At 37.9% G+C, this 15,030-nt stretch overlaps 1 protein-coding gene across 19 annotated transcripts in view; it reads left to right on the forward strand.

Moving 5' to 3' along the window:
• The window catches only part of RYR2 (ryanodine receptor 2), a 243,937-nt gene that overhangs the window by 188,825 nt on the left and 40,082 nt on the right, over positions 1 to 15,030 (forward strand). For 9 of the 19 annotated variants that reach the window (XM_083496695.1, XM_083496706.1, XM_083496699.1 and 6 more), the window contains 6 exons: positions 856 to 969; positions 2,456 to 2,552; positions 3,705 to 3,808; positions 4,889 to 4,940; positions 5,692 to 5,742; positions 8,773 to 8,796. In XM_083496695.1, the coding sequence (XP_083352821.1) occupies positions 856 to 969; positions 2,456 to 2,552; positions 3,705 to 3,808; positions 4,889 to 4,940; positions 5,692 to 5,742; positions 8,773 to 8,796 (442 nt within the window). The remainder of the gene's footprint in view (positions 1 to 855; positions 970 to 2,455; positions 2,553 to 3,704; positions 3,809 to 4,888; positions 4,941 to 5,691; positions 5,743 to 8,772; positions 8,797 to 15,030) is intronic. The other 10 variants (XM_083496711.1, XM_083496713.1, XM_083496697.1 and 7 more) reach the window with 3 other exon arrangements.

The following is a 15,030-nucleotide window of genomic DNA, read 5'->3' on the forward strand; positions in this document are numbered from 1 at the left end:
AACATTTGTAACCTTCTTTATATTTTATGTTTTAGCTAATTCTATTTAACTCCAATTAACATTAAATTCGTTTTAATGGTCTTGATCTTTCTTACAAAATAAACAAGTATGCCACGGGTAGTTTAAATGTTTTCTGAACTATTTATTTTTCAAATTAGAAGTGGGGAAGTTAAAAAGAAAAGCTTTTCCCCTGCTAGTCCCTTCATCTACCACCACTACTAGAAGTAGTAAGCTATATTCCAGATAACTTTAAGCATATCCAAAATCTTCCATGTTTCCTGTGGAACATCTGCTTTGTTTTCCTTTGGACAGCAGACTTGCATGCTGTATCACAAATGACTTCTGAAATCTAATTTTTAAAAGCAGTTTCCTGTGGGGCAACAGGGGAGCGGTTGTTCAAGAAACATGTTTTCAAAGACTTGCTGGGGGCTTAATTTTCCAGATTGTGGCCATAATATTCTGGTAAAGGTTTGAATGGGGATGACCAAAACCTTTTTTAAAAGTTTTCATTTTGCCATTTATATAACATTTGGTTATTGCATATATTGCATATATATGCATTTGGTTATTGCACATACTAAGCAAATTATATGCATAGTATTGCATATAATATTTCTTAACATTTTAAAAACCAATAGAGCAAGATGTCCTAACTGGGGATAATTTGGCGGGGGGGGGGGGACACTGTGTTCTAGGCTTAGGGCATTTTAGATGAACCAATAAGAAGCTAACACCATACTTCAGCATAGTATTTTTGGCCTGAAACTGTTATGAGGTTTTAATTATTTTTTTTTAATGAAGCAACAGTCTAGAAGAGGTGTTTAATTTCTGTTTTCTGTTTCTATGTGTGCTATAGGTTGAGCATCCTCAGAGATCAAAAAAAGCAGTATGGCATAAACTTCTATCTAAACAGAGAAAAAGAGCGGTGGTGGCTTGCTTCAGAATGGCACCACTATATAATCTTCCACGGTGCGTGTGATCATGAAGATTTGTGTATATTATATTGCTGTCCACCTAGGTATATTGCTAACTAGGAGGGGAGGGGTGAATGAGGGAATACAATTGAACAAGAAACTAAGATGGTTAACTTTAAAAATGCCTAGCAGGTTGACTATACATTTCCTTTAAAAATTATTGTGGGTGATCAGACCAATCATAGCGGCTCCCAGTCAGGCTCTGCAAGCCTTATTGGCTTCTCTGCTTGTACTTTGCAAAAAGAAACATAATAATAATAATGATAATTTTTAGTTGAACCCTGCCCTCCCCGGCCAGAGCTGGGCTCAGAGCGGCTAACATCATATAAATAACACAGTATACACAAAAACAGGCACCAATTAATTAAAATACATCTTAAAATTAATTCAGACAAATTAAAATCTGGACAAATGGCAGTTATCAGGTTAAGATTGAGAGCGGTTAATACTTGCCAGGACCAACTGCTTTCACTGATCATATAAGGACCTGTGAACAGCCTGGGAGGCCCCCTTCATGCTTGTTCTTATAAAAAGGAAAATAGGTCAGACTGCACTCTGGCCAAAGGCCTGGCAGAACAGCTCTGTCTTGCAGGCCCTGCAGAAAGATGTCAAATCCCGCATGGCCCTAGTCTCTTGTGAGAGAGCGTTCCACCAGGCTGGGACCATGACCGAAAAGGCCCTGGCTCTGGTTGAGGCCAGTCTAATTTCCCTGGGACCCGGGATCTTCAGAGTGTTGTTGTTTGCAGACTGTAAGGTCAGTGGGGCATACCAGAGGAGGCAGTCCCGTAGGTATGAGGGCCCTAGGCCGTATAGGGCTTTAAACGTTAAAAAACAGCACCTTAAACCTGATCCTGTACTCCACCAGGAGCCAGTGCAGCTGGTATAGCACTGGGTGAATGTGATCCTGTGGTGAGGACCATGTAAAGAGTCTCGCCGCGGCATTCTGCACCTGCTGGAGTTTCTGGGTCAGTTTCAAGGGCAGCCCCACGTAGAGTACAGGCTTCTTACTTTATTTACCGATTTAGACAATGTATATAATGTTTAATCACAATACTCTCTAAGCAGTGTACAATGTAATGCAATGAGAATGAAAACTATAATATCAGAAATCAGTTTCAAAATTGGATCACATTCCACAAAATATGAAACACACACACACATCTATCTATCATCTATCTATCTATCTAATCTATCTATCTATCTATCTATCTATCTATCTATCTATCTATCTATATCTTCTTATAGTCAATACTTTATAGAAGGGAGGAAAGGTGACATGTAGTTTCAGATCATGCTTATAGTCAATGAATCCTCAGTTAATTCCTAATAAGCTTTATGGAATGAACAACAAAGACCTCTTTTTTAAATTGTTCACCAGTTGTAGTTATTTATTTTGCTTATTCGGTATGTTCAAAATTTTAGACTAATATGGAATGGTCATATACACATACATACACACTACTTTCCCTTTTCTTTTTCAGGCATCGAGCTGTCAATCTCTTTCTTCAAGGATATGACAAGTCGTGGGTGGAAACAGAAGACCACTACTTTGAAGACACACTGATAGAAGATTTAGCAGTATGTTTGCAGTTCATGGCATTTAAAACCTTTTGTTGATGTTGAGGGCAATTGCTGGGCACAGCATGGCGGTTCCAAGAGGTGGCAACGTCAGGGAATATGCCGCCAATTGCTGGAAGCAAAAGGAGGGGCGAGTGTTCTTGTGCTCTGGTCTTTCTTGCTGGTTTCCTGCAGACATCTGCTTGGCCACTGTGAAACAGGCTGCTAGATTTGTTGGGCCATTGGCCTGATCAACCATATTCTTAGGATAGGGAGCAAAATATACCTTTCCCAGTCCCTAACTCTAGGGCACATTGAAACTCCTGGATCAAGTGGAAACAGTCAGGAAAGCAGGCAAGAGGGAGCCCTGCAAAGGAACTTTGAACAGCTGGACTAAAATACCTGCTTCAGCAAGTAAGATCCAGAGAGGCAGGAAACTGGAGGCAGTGAAGGAAATGTGGGGGAAGATAATGTAGTCACATCCCCAGTTCCATGCTTGGAGCTGTGATGAGCAAGCAGCAATGTGATTTTCAGATAAAAATTATTTCAACCAGACATGAGGCTGTGGTTATTTCTTTTATGGACATCAGTTGGCATTAGAAATTCTTTAGCCAATGTGATTACGTTTAGACTCTCAAGAGACCATAGCAAAGTCATTTAAAAATCCTATTGGTGACTCTTGTGCAGAGGGACTCACAGGTTCTTATAGCTAGCAGACGGTGTAACATGCTATTTTAAAACATAGTTTCAGTGCTTTTTTTCTGGGGGGATACAGGGGTACGCAACGCATACCCCTAAAAATTTTGTGGATCTAAGTTTGGCCTCATTGAGGGGCAGTATTTCAATATGAGTAGGAAAATGAGAGTATCCCTAAACATTTTTTAAAGAAAAAAAGACACTGCATAGTTTGATGTGGTTTCTTTTGTCAAGAGCTTTGACATAATATTTGGGAAAGGGGAAAGTCTTTGGACAACTGAGTTCTGATCCACACATTAGTCTGAGGCATGTAGATTAGTTCAGCTCATATTGAAAAGAACAAATTCCTCAAGCACCCCTCATTTAAGTCCAATTATATGGAAGTAAATTTGATGCCATATGAATAAGACTTCTACATAAACACATTTACAAGTTATCAATTATTTAAAATCTTGATGTTTTCATATTTTTTAATAGAAACCTGGAGAAGAACCACCAGAAGAAGATGAATGTATTAAGAGAGTTGATCCTTTGCACCAGCTTATTTTACTGTTCAGTCGAACAGCATTAACTGAAAAATGGTGAGAGTGATGGGAGAGGGAGGATATTTATGATTTTTCATTAATTGCTTTATCTCCAGATCTGCATTTTTAGTTCACTTGGAAATAGTAATGGGCTAAATGTAAATAAATTAGGGCCAGTTCATAGAATTGTATTGTACTAAATCAGTATTGGAGTAGACCCAATGAAATCACTGGACTAGCCATGATCCATTGATTTCAGCGGGTGTGCTCTGAGTATGTCTTGGTTGGATATAACACATAGTGTTTTAATTGTTCTTCAGTTATTTCCCTCCTAGGATTTTAAATGGGATTGTGAAATATGAATACTAATTAATTTTGAATTCATCTATATCTCTTTCTTAAAAAAATACTCATCACTAAGAGAGAAAAGGCTATAGCTATTTCAACTAAAATGTTTTAGCTAAAGTTGAGCAAAGTTGAATTTTGAAAGATGTTGATATCATAGAATCATAGAGTTGGAAGAGACCACAAGGGCCATCGAGTCCAACCCCCTGCCAAGCAGGAAACTTTTCTTCTGTTTTCTTCTGTCTTTTCTTCTGTTACTGAAGTACAAGCACAAAACAATTACTAACTGAATATTTTGGTATTACGATTGTCCTTAGGACCTTGTTTGTTTATATTTCATTTGCTGAAAACCATATTCTAGGAGAACAGGCAAAATAATGTGAGGGAATTTTTTATTTGTTTGCCACTTTTCAGTAACAGCAACAAACACCTCTCACCCCACCAAAATTCACTAAACAATAGTGAATCTGTTAAGAGTCTGTTAAGTAGTCTCAGCTTCTGCAGCTAGAGACAGTCAGGGCCCTGTCTTGCCAGGCCAGACGAAAACAGGCTTGCAAGGCAGGAAGCAGGTCTTCCAGGACTCACGGCCAAGGTGGCTTGCCACCATAGAACTGGCTGTAGACACAGCAAAACATCAGAAGCCTTGTCAAAGTTGGACAATGATCTGTTCGGCCTGCACCACTAGGAGTAACTGCTACCTGATGTCACGTTGAGCACCCTTCATGGGTATGTAACAATTGTCTCTTTTATGATAAACAGTAACCATTTATTCTTTATTTTATTACACTACAGTAAACTGGAAGAAGATTATCTTTATATGGCATATGCTGATATAATGGCAAAGGTATTTTCTTCATTTTTTTCACCCAATCTCTAGTAGCGGTGTCAAGTTTTGTAAATGTTTGACTTTAAATACAAACCTTGTTGACTTGCAATGCTTACCTTGAAAAGCATTCCCCATATGATTCCCCATATCCTTTTCTAACTCAGGTTTTAATCTGACTCATCCCACCCACCATTTACTGGTTACAGTATCAGGTTGGGAGGGATAAGTGTCTCTCACTCCAATGTTTGCAATATGCTAGGAGCTTTGAGAAATGCAATTTTCCCAGGGCATCTGAAAGCCACAGGCAGGTAAAGGGCTAAAAGGAAATGGTATTTGGAGGGTCTTGGGGTAGGGATCAGACTCTGTTATGCAGCTGGTATAATTTCTTTGAGTAAAATATATATGTTGGCTGAGTTCTGTTAAAAACTGAGCCCAAGGTAGTTTGCTCATCACTATAAACACACACAAGCACTTTAATAGACCCAGTTGTTGAGTACTGCACAATGGGGATTCCCTTTCTTTTTCTTCCCGCTGCTCCAAGGGGTTGGGGACTCTCCAGAGCATATTACATGAAACATAGAAGACTTCAGGGAATAAAATAGGAAGGGGCAAACCATTTAGTGCAGGGAAGGCCACTTGTGTGACTTTGGGCTTTGCACAGTATGTACTTAGCACATTTTTTTAAGTAGGAGATTTTTCTCAGTAAAACAAGAGAATTTGACTTTAAAAGTTCGTTTGTAAGTATGGTGTTCTTTTCACGTGGTTTCAGAGCTGCCATGAAGAAGATGATGATAATGAAGAGGAAGTCAAGAGTTTTGAAGTAAGATTGTTATTATTGTTTACATCTTACGTTTTATATTGTACATTATTTCATAACATCTAACTAGCATTTTTTGGTTCATGGTTTTCTATATTTAATGACCTTTAGACATAGCAAAACTATCCTTCCATTTTATCTGTTTGAATACCACACCACTAAAAGCAAAATCTAATTATCAGATTTTACACTGCTTTCAAAATACACTAGTGAGGGCTTTGATGGGAATGTTGTTCCACATTTAAAATGTAGCCATTTGGAAAGTATTCTTTGCAAAAGTTGTAAATAGACAAAACACAGTGCCCTTTGCTCTCCAAATGCATACAAGCAATCTTAAAACATGATCCTAGAGATTGTAGCTTGATATTAGGTAGAAGATGTACCATCATGTCTGTTAGATGCAGCATGTAAAATGTTTTCTAGGCCAAGATCAGCACATAGAATAGTGCTCAAAAGGCAAGAGAAGATCAGTGAAGATGTAGCTGCACAGTTGCAGTCTGTTTCCAGTATCTTCCTTCCTGTAAGTGCCCATTATGAGGTGTGTTGCTGTAATCTGCATAATCCAAAAGCTCCAAGTACCAGCAAAGGTAGTTGCTTGTAGATTTTATTACTAAAGTTAGGCCCCTTCAAGTTCTATGAAGTTTTCAGTTGGAAGGACAGGATTTGGCTTTCCTTACAAAACCCTCCTGTTGCTTCAACTTTCTTCTGCCACCCCAAAATAAAGTGAATTTCCCTTCCTTCTTTTGTGGAGGGTGAATGTTTCCTCTACTCCTGTGGATAGAAAGATGCTGGAAAAGGTAGCCAGGAGAGGTGGTCCCTGCAAGACATTTTGTACCCAATGTCAAAACACATGGAGGATGATTGAAATGTGAATGGTGCCTGCATCTCATATTAGTCCCATTCTCCTCTCTTTAAACAAATATGCACAGGGACCCTACTGCTATACATGCATTTTAAGCAGGAATGGAGGTAATGTACAAAGGGATATGCCACTCACATATTTTGTACTTTGGTGTTCATGCCCAAGTACAAAGTTTCACAGGAATTGTTCCTTGATCTTCTCATAAGAAGTAACATCCTCATAATTTCACTGCAATGTTTCTAAGAAAGTGGCTGATCTAGGAGAACCTCAAGGCTAAGAATTGCCTGTTCTTCTAAAGTCTCTGAGCTCACCATTATTTTGGTCTGGTTTCAGCAGCAGTCACCTCTCCTACATCAGTACCCCATTATGGCAAGATAATTAATAGAGAGTCAGAGCCCTAGGCTGAAGAGGTGTCACTCACTATCATACTAATGACCCTGGATTCTACATTTCTGCAATATATTTTCCAGAGAATCCTATTTACATGCTGAATAGGAGCAACTGGCAGGACACAACCAAACCCTGTGGGATTTTACTCACCACAATCCTCTAGGATTTCCTTGCCACTTAGCAATTTTTTTGTTCCTGTTTAATTTGTCTTCGCCTCTACATGATTCTATGTCTCTATTCATTACCAGTGTATAATTTCACAGATTAACCAGGCTATTGTCAGCCAACAATCAAAATCAATGTGTTTCTCAAGACTCAACTGGTGTTATATCCTATCTTGCACACAGAAGGGTAGGGATAAATTATTTCAGGGGGCAACAATCTTCTTGAAATGCTTTATCATTGAAACACTGCATTTTAAAAAAAATAGAACTTGGGTAGTTTTCTCATGCAAACTTGGGAGACGAGTCAGCGTGATAAGTCAAAAACTACAATTAACTGAGTTATTAAAAATCTAAGGGATATTGTTATCTCACATGTTAGAGATACAGAGGATATTATTGACATCCAATAAAGGTCCTGGAGGTAGATATGTTACAAGTGTTAGTATGTAGGTTTTTTTAAGAAAAAATATTTCCTACCTGCATTAAGAAAGTTCATGAAGCATTTTTGTTTTGATATGTAAAAGTATTTAGTGATGTATATAGTTTACAGCACATGTGATAAGGGCCATTAATTGAAATTGAATATAGTAAAAAGTGTTATTTATTTAATTGAAAATAAAGAGATCAGATTGCACAGTTCCCACCTCCGAAATGCTCATATTCAGGGGCTTCCCATATATATATATATATATATATATATATATATATATATATATATATTCAAAGGAATGTTCTTAGGCACTCAGTAAGGAATCTGTTTGTTCATGGGTCATTCTCCTTCATAGAAGACAACATGCAAGGAGCACTTGGAATGTTGCCCAATGGATATGGTGGACATATACTTAAAAATAAATAAATGCTGACCACTATCAGAAAGTGATTACATGTGATGATTCATGCACTGTTAGATTTTTTAGGTAAATGTAGGAGAAAAGCTTTTTGTATTCCTCTTTCTCCAGCAGTAAAATAGAAATAGTTTACAGAGGCTGTGAAAAACACATTAAATATTGTTTTGATGTAGAACTGTTGTTTTTTGTCGTCTCCCTCTCCCTGTCTTCTCCCATCATCCTTGTTCACTATTACTAATCATTGTTGTCCATGAACTACATTTGTTTGTTTCTGTTAACTAGTTTATTTCAGTCTTTTATATGTCTGTGATAAATCTTAGTAATTTTTTTTACATATTTTAAAGTACTTTTTGCAGAATATCTTTCTAGAGTATCCTAGCAAGATGCATCCAGCAGAATTATGGTTGAATTAAAGAAACTGCCAGTGACCAAGAAAAGGGAAAAAAATAGATTAATCAGCTTTTGTATCTGTCACTGTGCACATTTGGAAGTCATTAATGCTATTGTTAGGAAAATTTTAATATCTCATTCTAATTTTGAAAAGAAAAGTTGTTGTGTAGAGGAAAAGGATTAACTGAATAACTGCATAAAGTAGATTCAGACTTTTCTTCCTTGTTTTAGTTTTTCTGTTTTAAGTTGCCTGCAAAGACGTGGAAGCAAGGGATAGTTCTTTTATGAAATATATATTTGGTTGATCAGTTATCATTGGAGTACTTTGGACACTTTTTTCTTATTGCTATTTCACTTCTTATCCTCGCCTTTCCCTAAGGTCACAGGATCCCAACGCAGCAAGGTAAAATAATGTGTGTGTATTTATGTGGGTCTAATTTTGTGGTATTTAGTTTTGTTAGACCCAACATCTTGGACAAGCTCTCTAAGGATGCTTTCATACATTACTGAATCTTTTCAGTTCCAAGAGTGACACATGCTCTTTTTTTTTATAACAAATTCAATGCTTTCTACAATTTCTATTGTAAGAATTAGCATAATAAACTATATTAGGTATGCCATACAAAAAAACCCATGGCAAATGAAGCAACTTTTCATTTATTTTCTGTCATCTTCAAAATATAGTTTGTGGACTAAGTACTCTTGACCACAGTGCAATTTATGATTGTGAAAGCTGAACAGAGACTGATCAATAAGAGAATATTTCCATTTCTAATTGATAGCCGTCTATTTGGTTGTTTATTGGGATTAAAATATTACTTGGCATCATGTGTGTCAGAGAATGTACTGATAATTTGCTATATAACGACCTTATGTTACTATTTACCCTGGTGTACTGTGCCATAGTCGATGAACGAATATACTAGGGTAAACAATGAAATACAGAGTCTTGTCAAACACTGATTATAAAATGTTTAATTTTACTTTATAAATAGTGGCAGACTTTTAAAAAAGTTTGACTTCAAATTTTATATTTCTAATAAAAGAAGACTTTTGGACAAGAACCCATTCTTGTTCCATGCCAGCAAACAAGCCAAAGTGAGAGAAATCCTGTAGTCATATACTAACTCAATGTAAGCCATGCAAACTGCTGTCTCCTAAAGGTCAAGGTCAAGGGGACCCCTGACCATTAGGTCCAGTTGCGGACGACTCTGGGGTTGCGGCACTCATCTCGCTTTATTGGCTGAGGGAGCCAGCGGACAGCTTCCGGGTCATGTAGCCAGCATGACTAAGCCGCTTCTGGCGAACCAGAGCAGTGCATGGAAAAGCCATTTACCTTCCTGCCAGAGTGGTATCTATTTATCTACTTGCACTTTGACGTGCTTTCGAACTGCTAGGTTGGCAGGAGCAGGGACTGAGCAACGGGAGCTCACCCTGTTGCAGGGATTCGAACTGCCGACCTTCTGGTCGGCAAGCCCTAGGCTCTGTGATTTAACCCACAGCGCCACCCACGTTGTACAAGTCTCCTAGTACTTGACAAATGACAGTGATGTTAATGAACTGTCAACATATTATCAGAAGCGCTGTTCAAAGAGATACTGCCATTTCTATTGAACTCATCAGTCTTCGGCATTGACAATCCCTTTATCTGACAGATGTTTCAATATTTGAAGTCACCCTTTGTATTAGTCATGATTAGTCTTTTTGCCTCTAATCCTGTCCGCGTATAATACAGTCTTCATATTTACCCTCAATAGGTTAGGAAAATTAACCTCACTAATTCTTTTCATCCTATACTAAAGAACCTAAGGTATTGGTTGTTATGTCCATTTCAAAGGATTGGATAGTAAATGATAAACCTTAGCTGTAATTCAGGATTGCTCTATTCACTTCACTTGGTTGGCATCTCATTGTTATACAAATTTTGTGAGATAGAGGGTTTTAAAGCATTTAAAGTAAATGCTGACTGATCAACAATCCCTCTAAATGGCTAAGTCTCTTTAACTCAAACCTTGAAGCATTTTCATTCATACTCCTGTGTGAATATGGACGAGCTTATTTCTTTTAATAATCTCTTTCAAGAGGAGACAGTTGCAACAAATGGGTAGCACATCCTCTATTGTCATCACCATAGAGAGATGAATTCCTCTTTCTCCAGCAGCAACCTTGTTCCACATAACGCACATATTGAAACACTCCACTTGGATCAATTGATGCTCTGGGAGCATTCACGGCTATAGCAATACTGAAGCTAACAGTTGTGGACTCTTCAGTTCTGTCATGTGACCTGTCAACCCAGCATAGAACACTATTTTAAGAGCTTGCTTTCCCTCTGCTACGCTGAGGCAGAGCACCAGCAGCCTCACTACTGAATGGTGTGTGAATCTGGTACAACTTTGTTGGCTTAATTTACACTGTCTTGCTTTATGCTAGGTTATTTTGCATAGGATTACTAATTTATATATAGTCATATCCTACCAATTACTGCCACATTATATTGCTATATTGTCCCTGCCAAGCCATGCATGGGATTCCAGGGGTCTTGACCCTCAGCTAGGATCTCTGCTTCTTTGGAGAATTGAAGACGTGGTGGAGGCTGTCGTAGCTGTAAGAAATATGGTTTATTCACATTGTTACTCCTGAGTTTAGATGGAGTTGGTATTTTACAGCATGGTCTCAAGAGGGACTTGTTCCCCACAGGATTCCAGTCCAAGGCATCTCACCCAGCTTGCCTTCAGCCAGCCTGCCCAAGGTGGATCTCTCTCTGTTCTCCCTTCTTCCCAGCACACCTTGCTGAAGACACACTTTCCCCATCACCCCTCTCACACCCCGTATTACCTTGGCAACCTTTGTCTTCCCAGGCCCAAGAATTCCTCATATTAACACCTCTATCCCAGGTGAGGCATTGGCTTGGAAAGGAAATTTACCCTGTATTTTTCTACTGGCCTGCAGTCTTACCTTCAATACTCCAAATAGTCAAAATCCTGTCTAGGGTTTAGGGCCCCCTCCGCCCAAACAATAACACCACATTAATACTTGAGGGTGGTTCAACTAGCTCTTCTTTGATGTCCCTTCATTTCACTTACAATACTACAATACTTCAATAATTTCCCATTATCGCTTTTATGTGCATCTAACAAATTCTTTTAATATTCTGTGGCTAGGATCCAACAATAGCTTTTCACTTGCCTGTGATAGTCCTTTTTTGAAGTCGTTTTTTTCTAGTGGAAGAGTATTGTATTAGAAAAGAAACCACAAGTTTTTCCATTGGTGCTGGCTTTTGCACAACCCTGATTGATTCACTGTGGTGCTGATACATTGTTCTGTTTACAGTTGCTTGAGACTTCACGAAACAGCTGCAATATGTTTTTGTGTGCATGTCAGTTTAGATAGATCATTTTTAATTCAGCTGAGTGCAACTGCAGAATTATTAGGCTGTAAAGAAATATAACAACATTTATTTGCATGATACACTCTATTTATTACTTGACAATTGCCACAAACCATTTGCTTTCAATACTTGTTTCCCTGGGCAAAACATCATAGCATATTTTCCAAGTTACTGTGCTTATCTAGAGTATTTCATATCTGTAATACAGTGCACCCTCAACTTATGCAAGGGTTACGTTCTTTGCACAAAATCATAACTCCTGAACCACCTTTGCTGTCCAAGATCTCATAAGCTGGGAGCTGTCTGAGATCTCATGAGATGGCTCTGAGAAGATTATGCAGACGGTATGTAAGGTGGAGGGTATGCTTTCTGCTGCAAGAAAACTGTTTGCAGAAAGAGCCTTTAAGCCCTCTGCTTTACTTAGTGGGCTCTGGGATGTGAGATCTTGGTTTTTCTGGGTCTCAGCTGAAACTGGGTCCCTTCAGATTTGCCACTGCAATTCCCATGTTGGTAGTGGCTTCTCTCTGTCCTTTAAAAACTGTTTAAGGGCTGCTAGCACTGGCTTTGGTGGAAGAAGCAGAAGTCTAGTTGCTACCCTGTTTCCTCCTCAGAATGCCTCTGCAGTGATTCATGGACACACTAGACACATTCTGATGGCATTCTGTAGAGGAAAAATAGTGGAACGGGGTGTGTGTATATGAGAGAGAGAGAGAGAGAGAGAGAGAGAGAGGGAGAGAGAGAAGTCACTACCACTACCATGGTAAGCGACCCAAAATGGAGGGGTTTTGTGGATCCAAAAAATCCAGATGATCCAGCGATCTCAGTGATAGGGTTGCCACTGTCTTAAAGTTTCAGTCATTTCATCTGCTTGTAGGTGAAAGGATAAAATTTCATTCCTAACACATTACTTTTAGCATAGTACCTGTGACGTAAACAATCTGGGATTCTGAAATAAATTCTTCTGGAATTTCTTGACTATTAACATCTTACGTAAATGTGGTTCACTTTGCCGTGGGTCTGAATCATAACTTCACTATTTACTATTATGGATAAATTTTTTAAAAAAACCTCTACTACATTCATTGGTTTAAAACAATGAAAGTGAGAAAAGGCTCATATATCACAAAGTAATTGCTTCAAACGGTGCTTTCACATTTTGTTTTAAAGCTTTTGTTCTAAAGCAGCCGGAGATGAACTTATTTTAATGGAAGTTGGGAGTCTGGGGCTGCAGCCGCCCCATACCTCACCCTCTCAGTGATCTTGCATGCATCTCTCCAGAACATGTGCAACTTACTAACTGTTGAGCCATTATACACATAACTACTTGTGAAATTAATCTATAATGACACATTTAATAGTATTGTTTCAAGTGGGAGAAGACATTCAGCAGGAACAAGATTGTATTACATATGTCACATAGCTGTATATTTGTGTTCTGTGTTAAAGTATGCAATAATGTTTCTTTTCTTCAAATCACTTTCTTTTTGTGTTCTGAATTGTCGCCCCCCCCCCTCTTTCCAAGCTGATTTATTTTCCTGCCTCTTCACAAATAAAATGGATTTGTGTAGGCTCAATTGCTCTTTAAAGGGAAAAATTAGATAGTGATATCTAATAACTTTTTGGATTTTGTTCTCGCTGCTACCACTTGCTATTGGAAATGACTTTCCTGGTGAAATAATACAAAATTACTGCCACTCAACTCTCCTTCAGCTGAAAGGAGAGAGCCCTCATGCTAATGTGCTGCTGTTGTTGTTATTGTTTCTAAGATGATGGCAAAAATGGATAAGTGATTTTTTCCTGTGGAATGGACAGAAAAAGATGGTTGGGTCTAAAAAATGGAATGTAGAAAAAATATTCAGAAGACTTTTGAGTCAAAATATTGTATTGCAGCTTCATTGAAACGGTGTCGTTGTCATGTCTTGGTTGTGTGTGTCTTTGTTTTTGTTTCTCCCCTCATAGGAAGAGGTTTAAACAAAAATGCAAACTTTTCAAACTCCAGTGGCCGCAGTGGGATGCAGCGCTGCCATATATTCCACTTTTCCTAATCTGTGCTTTATTTAGATTTCTTATAACGCTTGAGAAGTTTCAGCCATAGGAAGAGAATAATATAGTTATGCATTTTATTTTCACATTATGATTACAGAGCAGCAGCAGCACATGTAAGAATTCTCTGGTAACAAAATAACTGACACAGTCCATTCATCATCGTGTTTAGTTGAAAATAAAGTTTACTGTTGTTCATTCCCGATCAAGTGTGCATAAAATTAGAACTTTTGAGTTAAGGATTTCCCCCTTTAACTGTTATTAAATACATTTTCTCCCCCACCTAAATATTTAGATTTTTGATGTTGAATATATCCAGAGCTTTAAATTGTTTAAGCCTCTTCTGTCTTCCAGTGTCTACTTTTTTTCTTTCTTTTTGCTTTTGTTTATGGTAGCAAAACTGACTACATCTGCTGCAACTGCTTTTAGGTCCTACATAATGTGGTGGTTTTTGATGTTATATGACTTAATAGTGTCATGCTCCATTAACCTGGACCTTTGGACGGATTCCCAGTTATAGGGCTCTATGCAACTTCAACTTTTCACTATAATTCAATTTTTTCCAGCATTCTCCCATTTATTACATGAAAGCTGAAAGCTAAAAGCTATCTAGATTTAGCTCTGCCTTCTTGCTTTTGAGTTATTATCCTTTTTAGAGTTTGAGATTTATTCAAAGTAAAGATCAGTCAATGCCCATCCATCTATAGCACATCAAAATTGTAAAATTTAAAGGTGAACCAAAGCTTATCCTCTTGTCACCTTACTTGAAATTGACACATCTCCCTAAATTATGCATCTTCTAAAATAGTCACTGAATATATAACATATTCTTTTATCATATTGCGTGAGTTTGAATTGTAAGAGAGATGAACTGAACTTTAATAAGAGACTCAAACTAGATAATATTTTAACATAATGTGAAAATTGCAGCACAAAAACAACGTTTTTGTGACAAGACAGTATACAAACTCAGGTATATGAATTCTAGCCTAATTATTTCCAGTTGAGACAATTCTTCACTGAAAAACCTGGCGCTAAATTTCTACCATACGAAAAAAAGAGCAAGGAGATCGGAAGTCTGTAAAAGAGATGTTGGATATACAGTATTGCATATACTGTATTAGACTAAAGTTGCTATAGAGCTCATACCTACATAAAAGGTACAATGTGAACTTAAGTTAAATGGCTGGGATTTATGTTTAG

Source organism: Podarcis liolepis (genome assembly GCF_965112155.1).
Source record: "Podarcis liolepis genome assembly, chromosome: 3".
Taxonomy (NCBI): domain Eukaryota; kingdom Metazoa; phylum Chordata; class Lepidosauria; order Squamata; family Lacertidae; genus Podarcis; species Podarcis liolepis.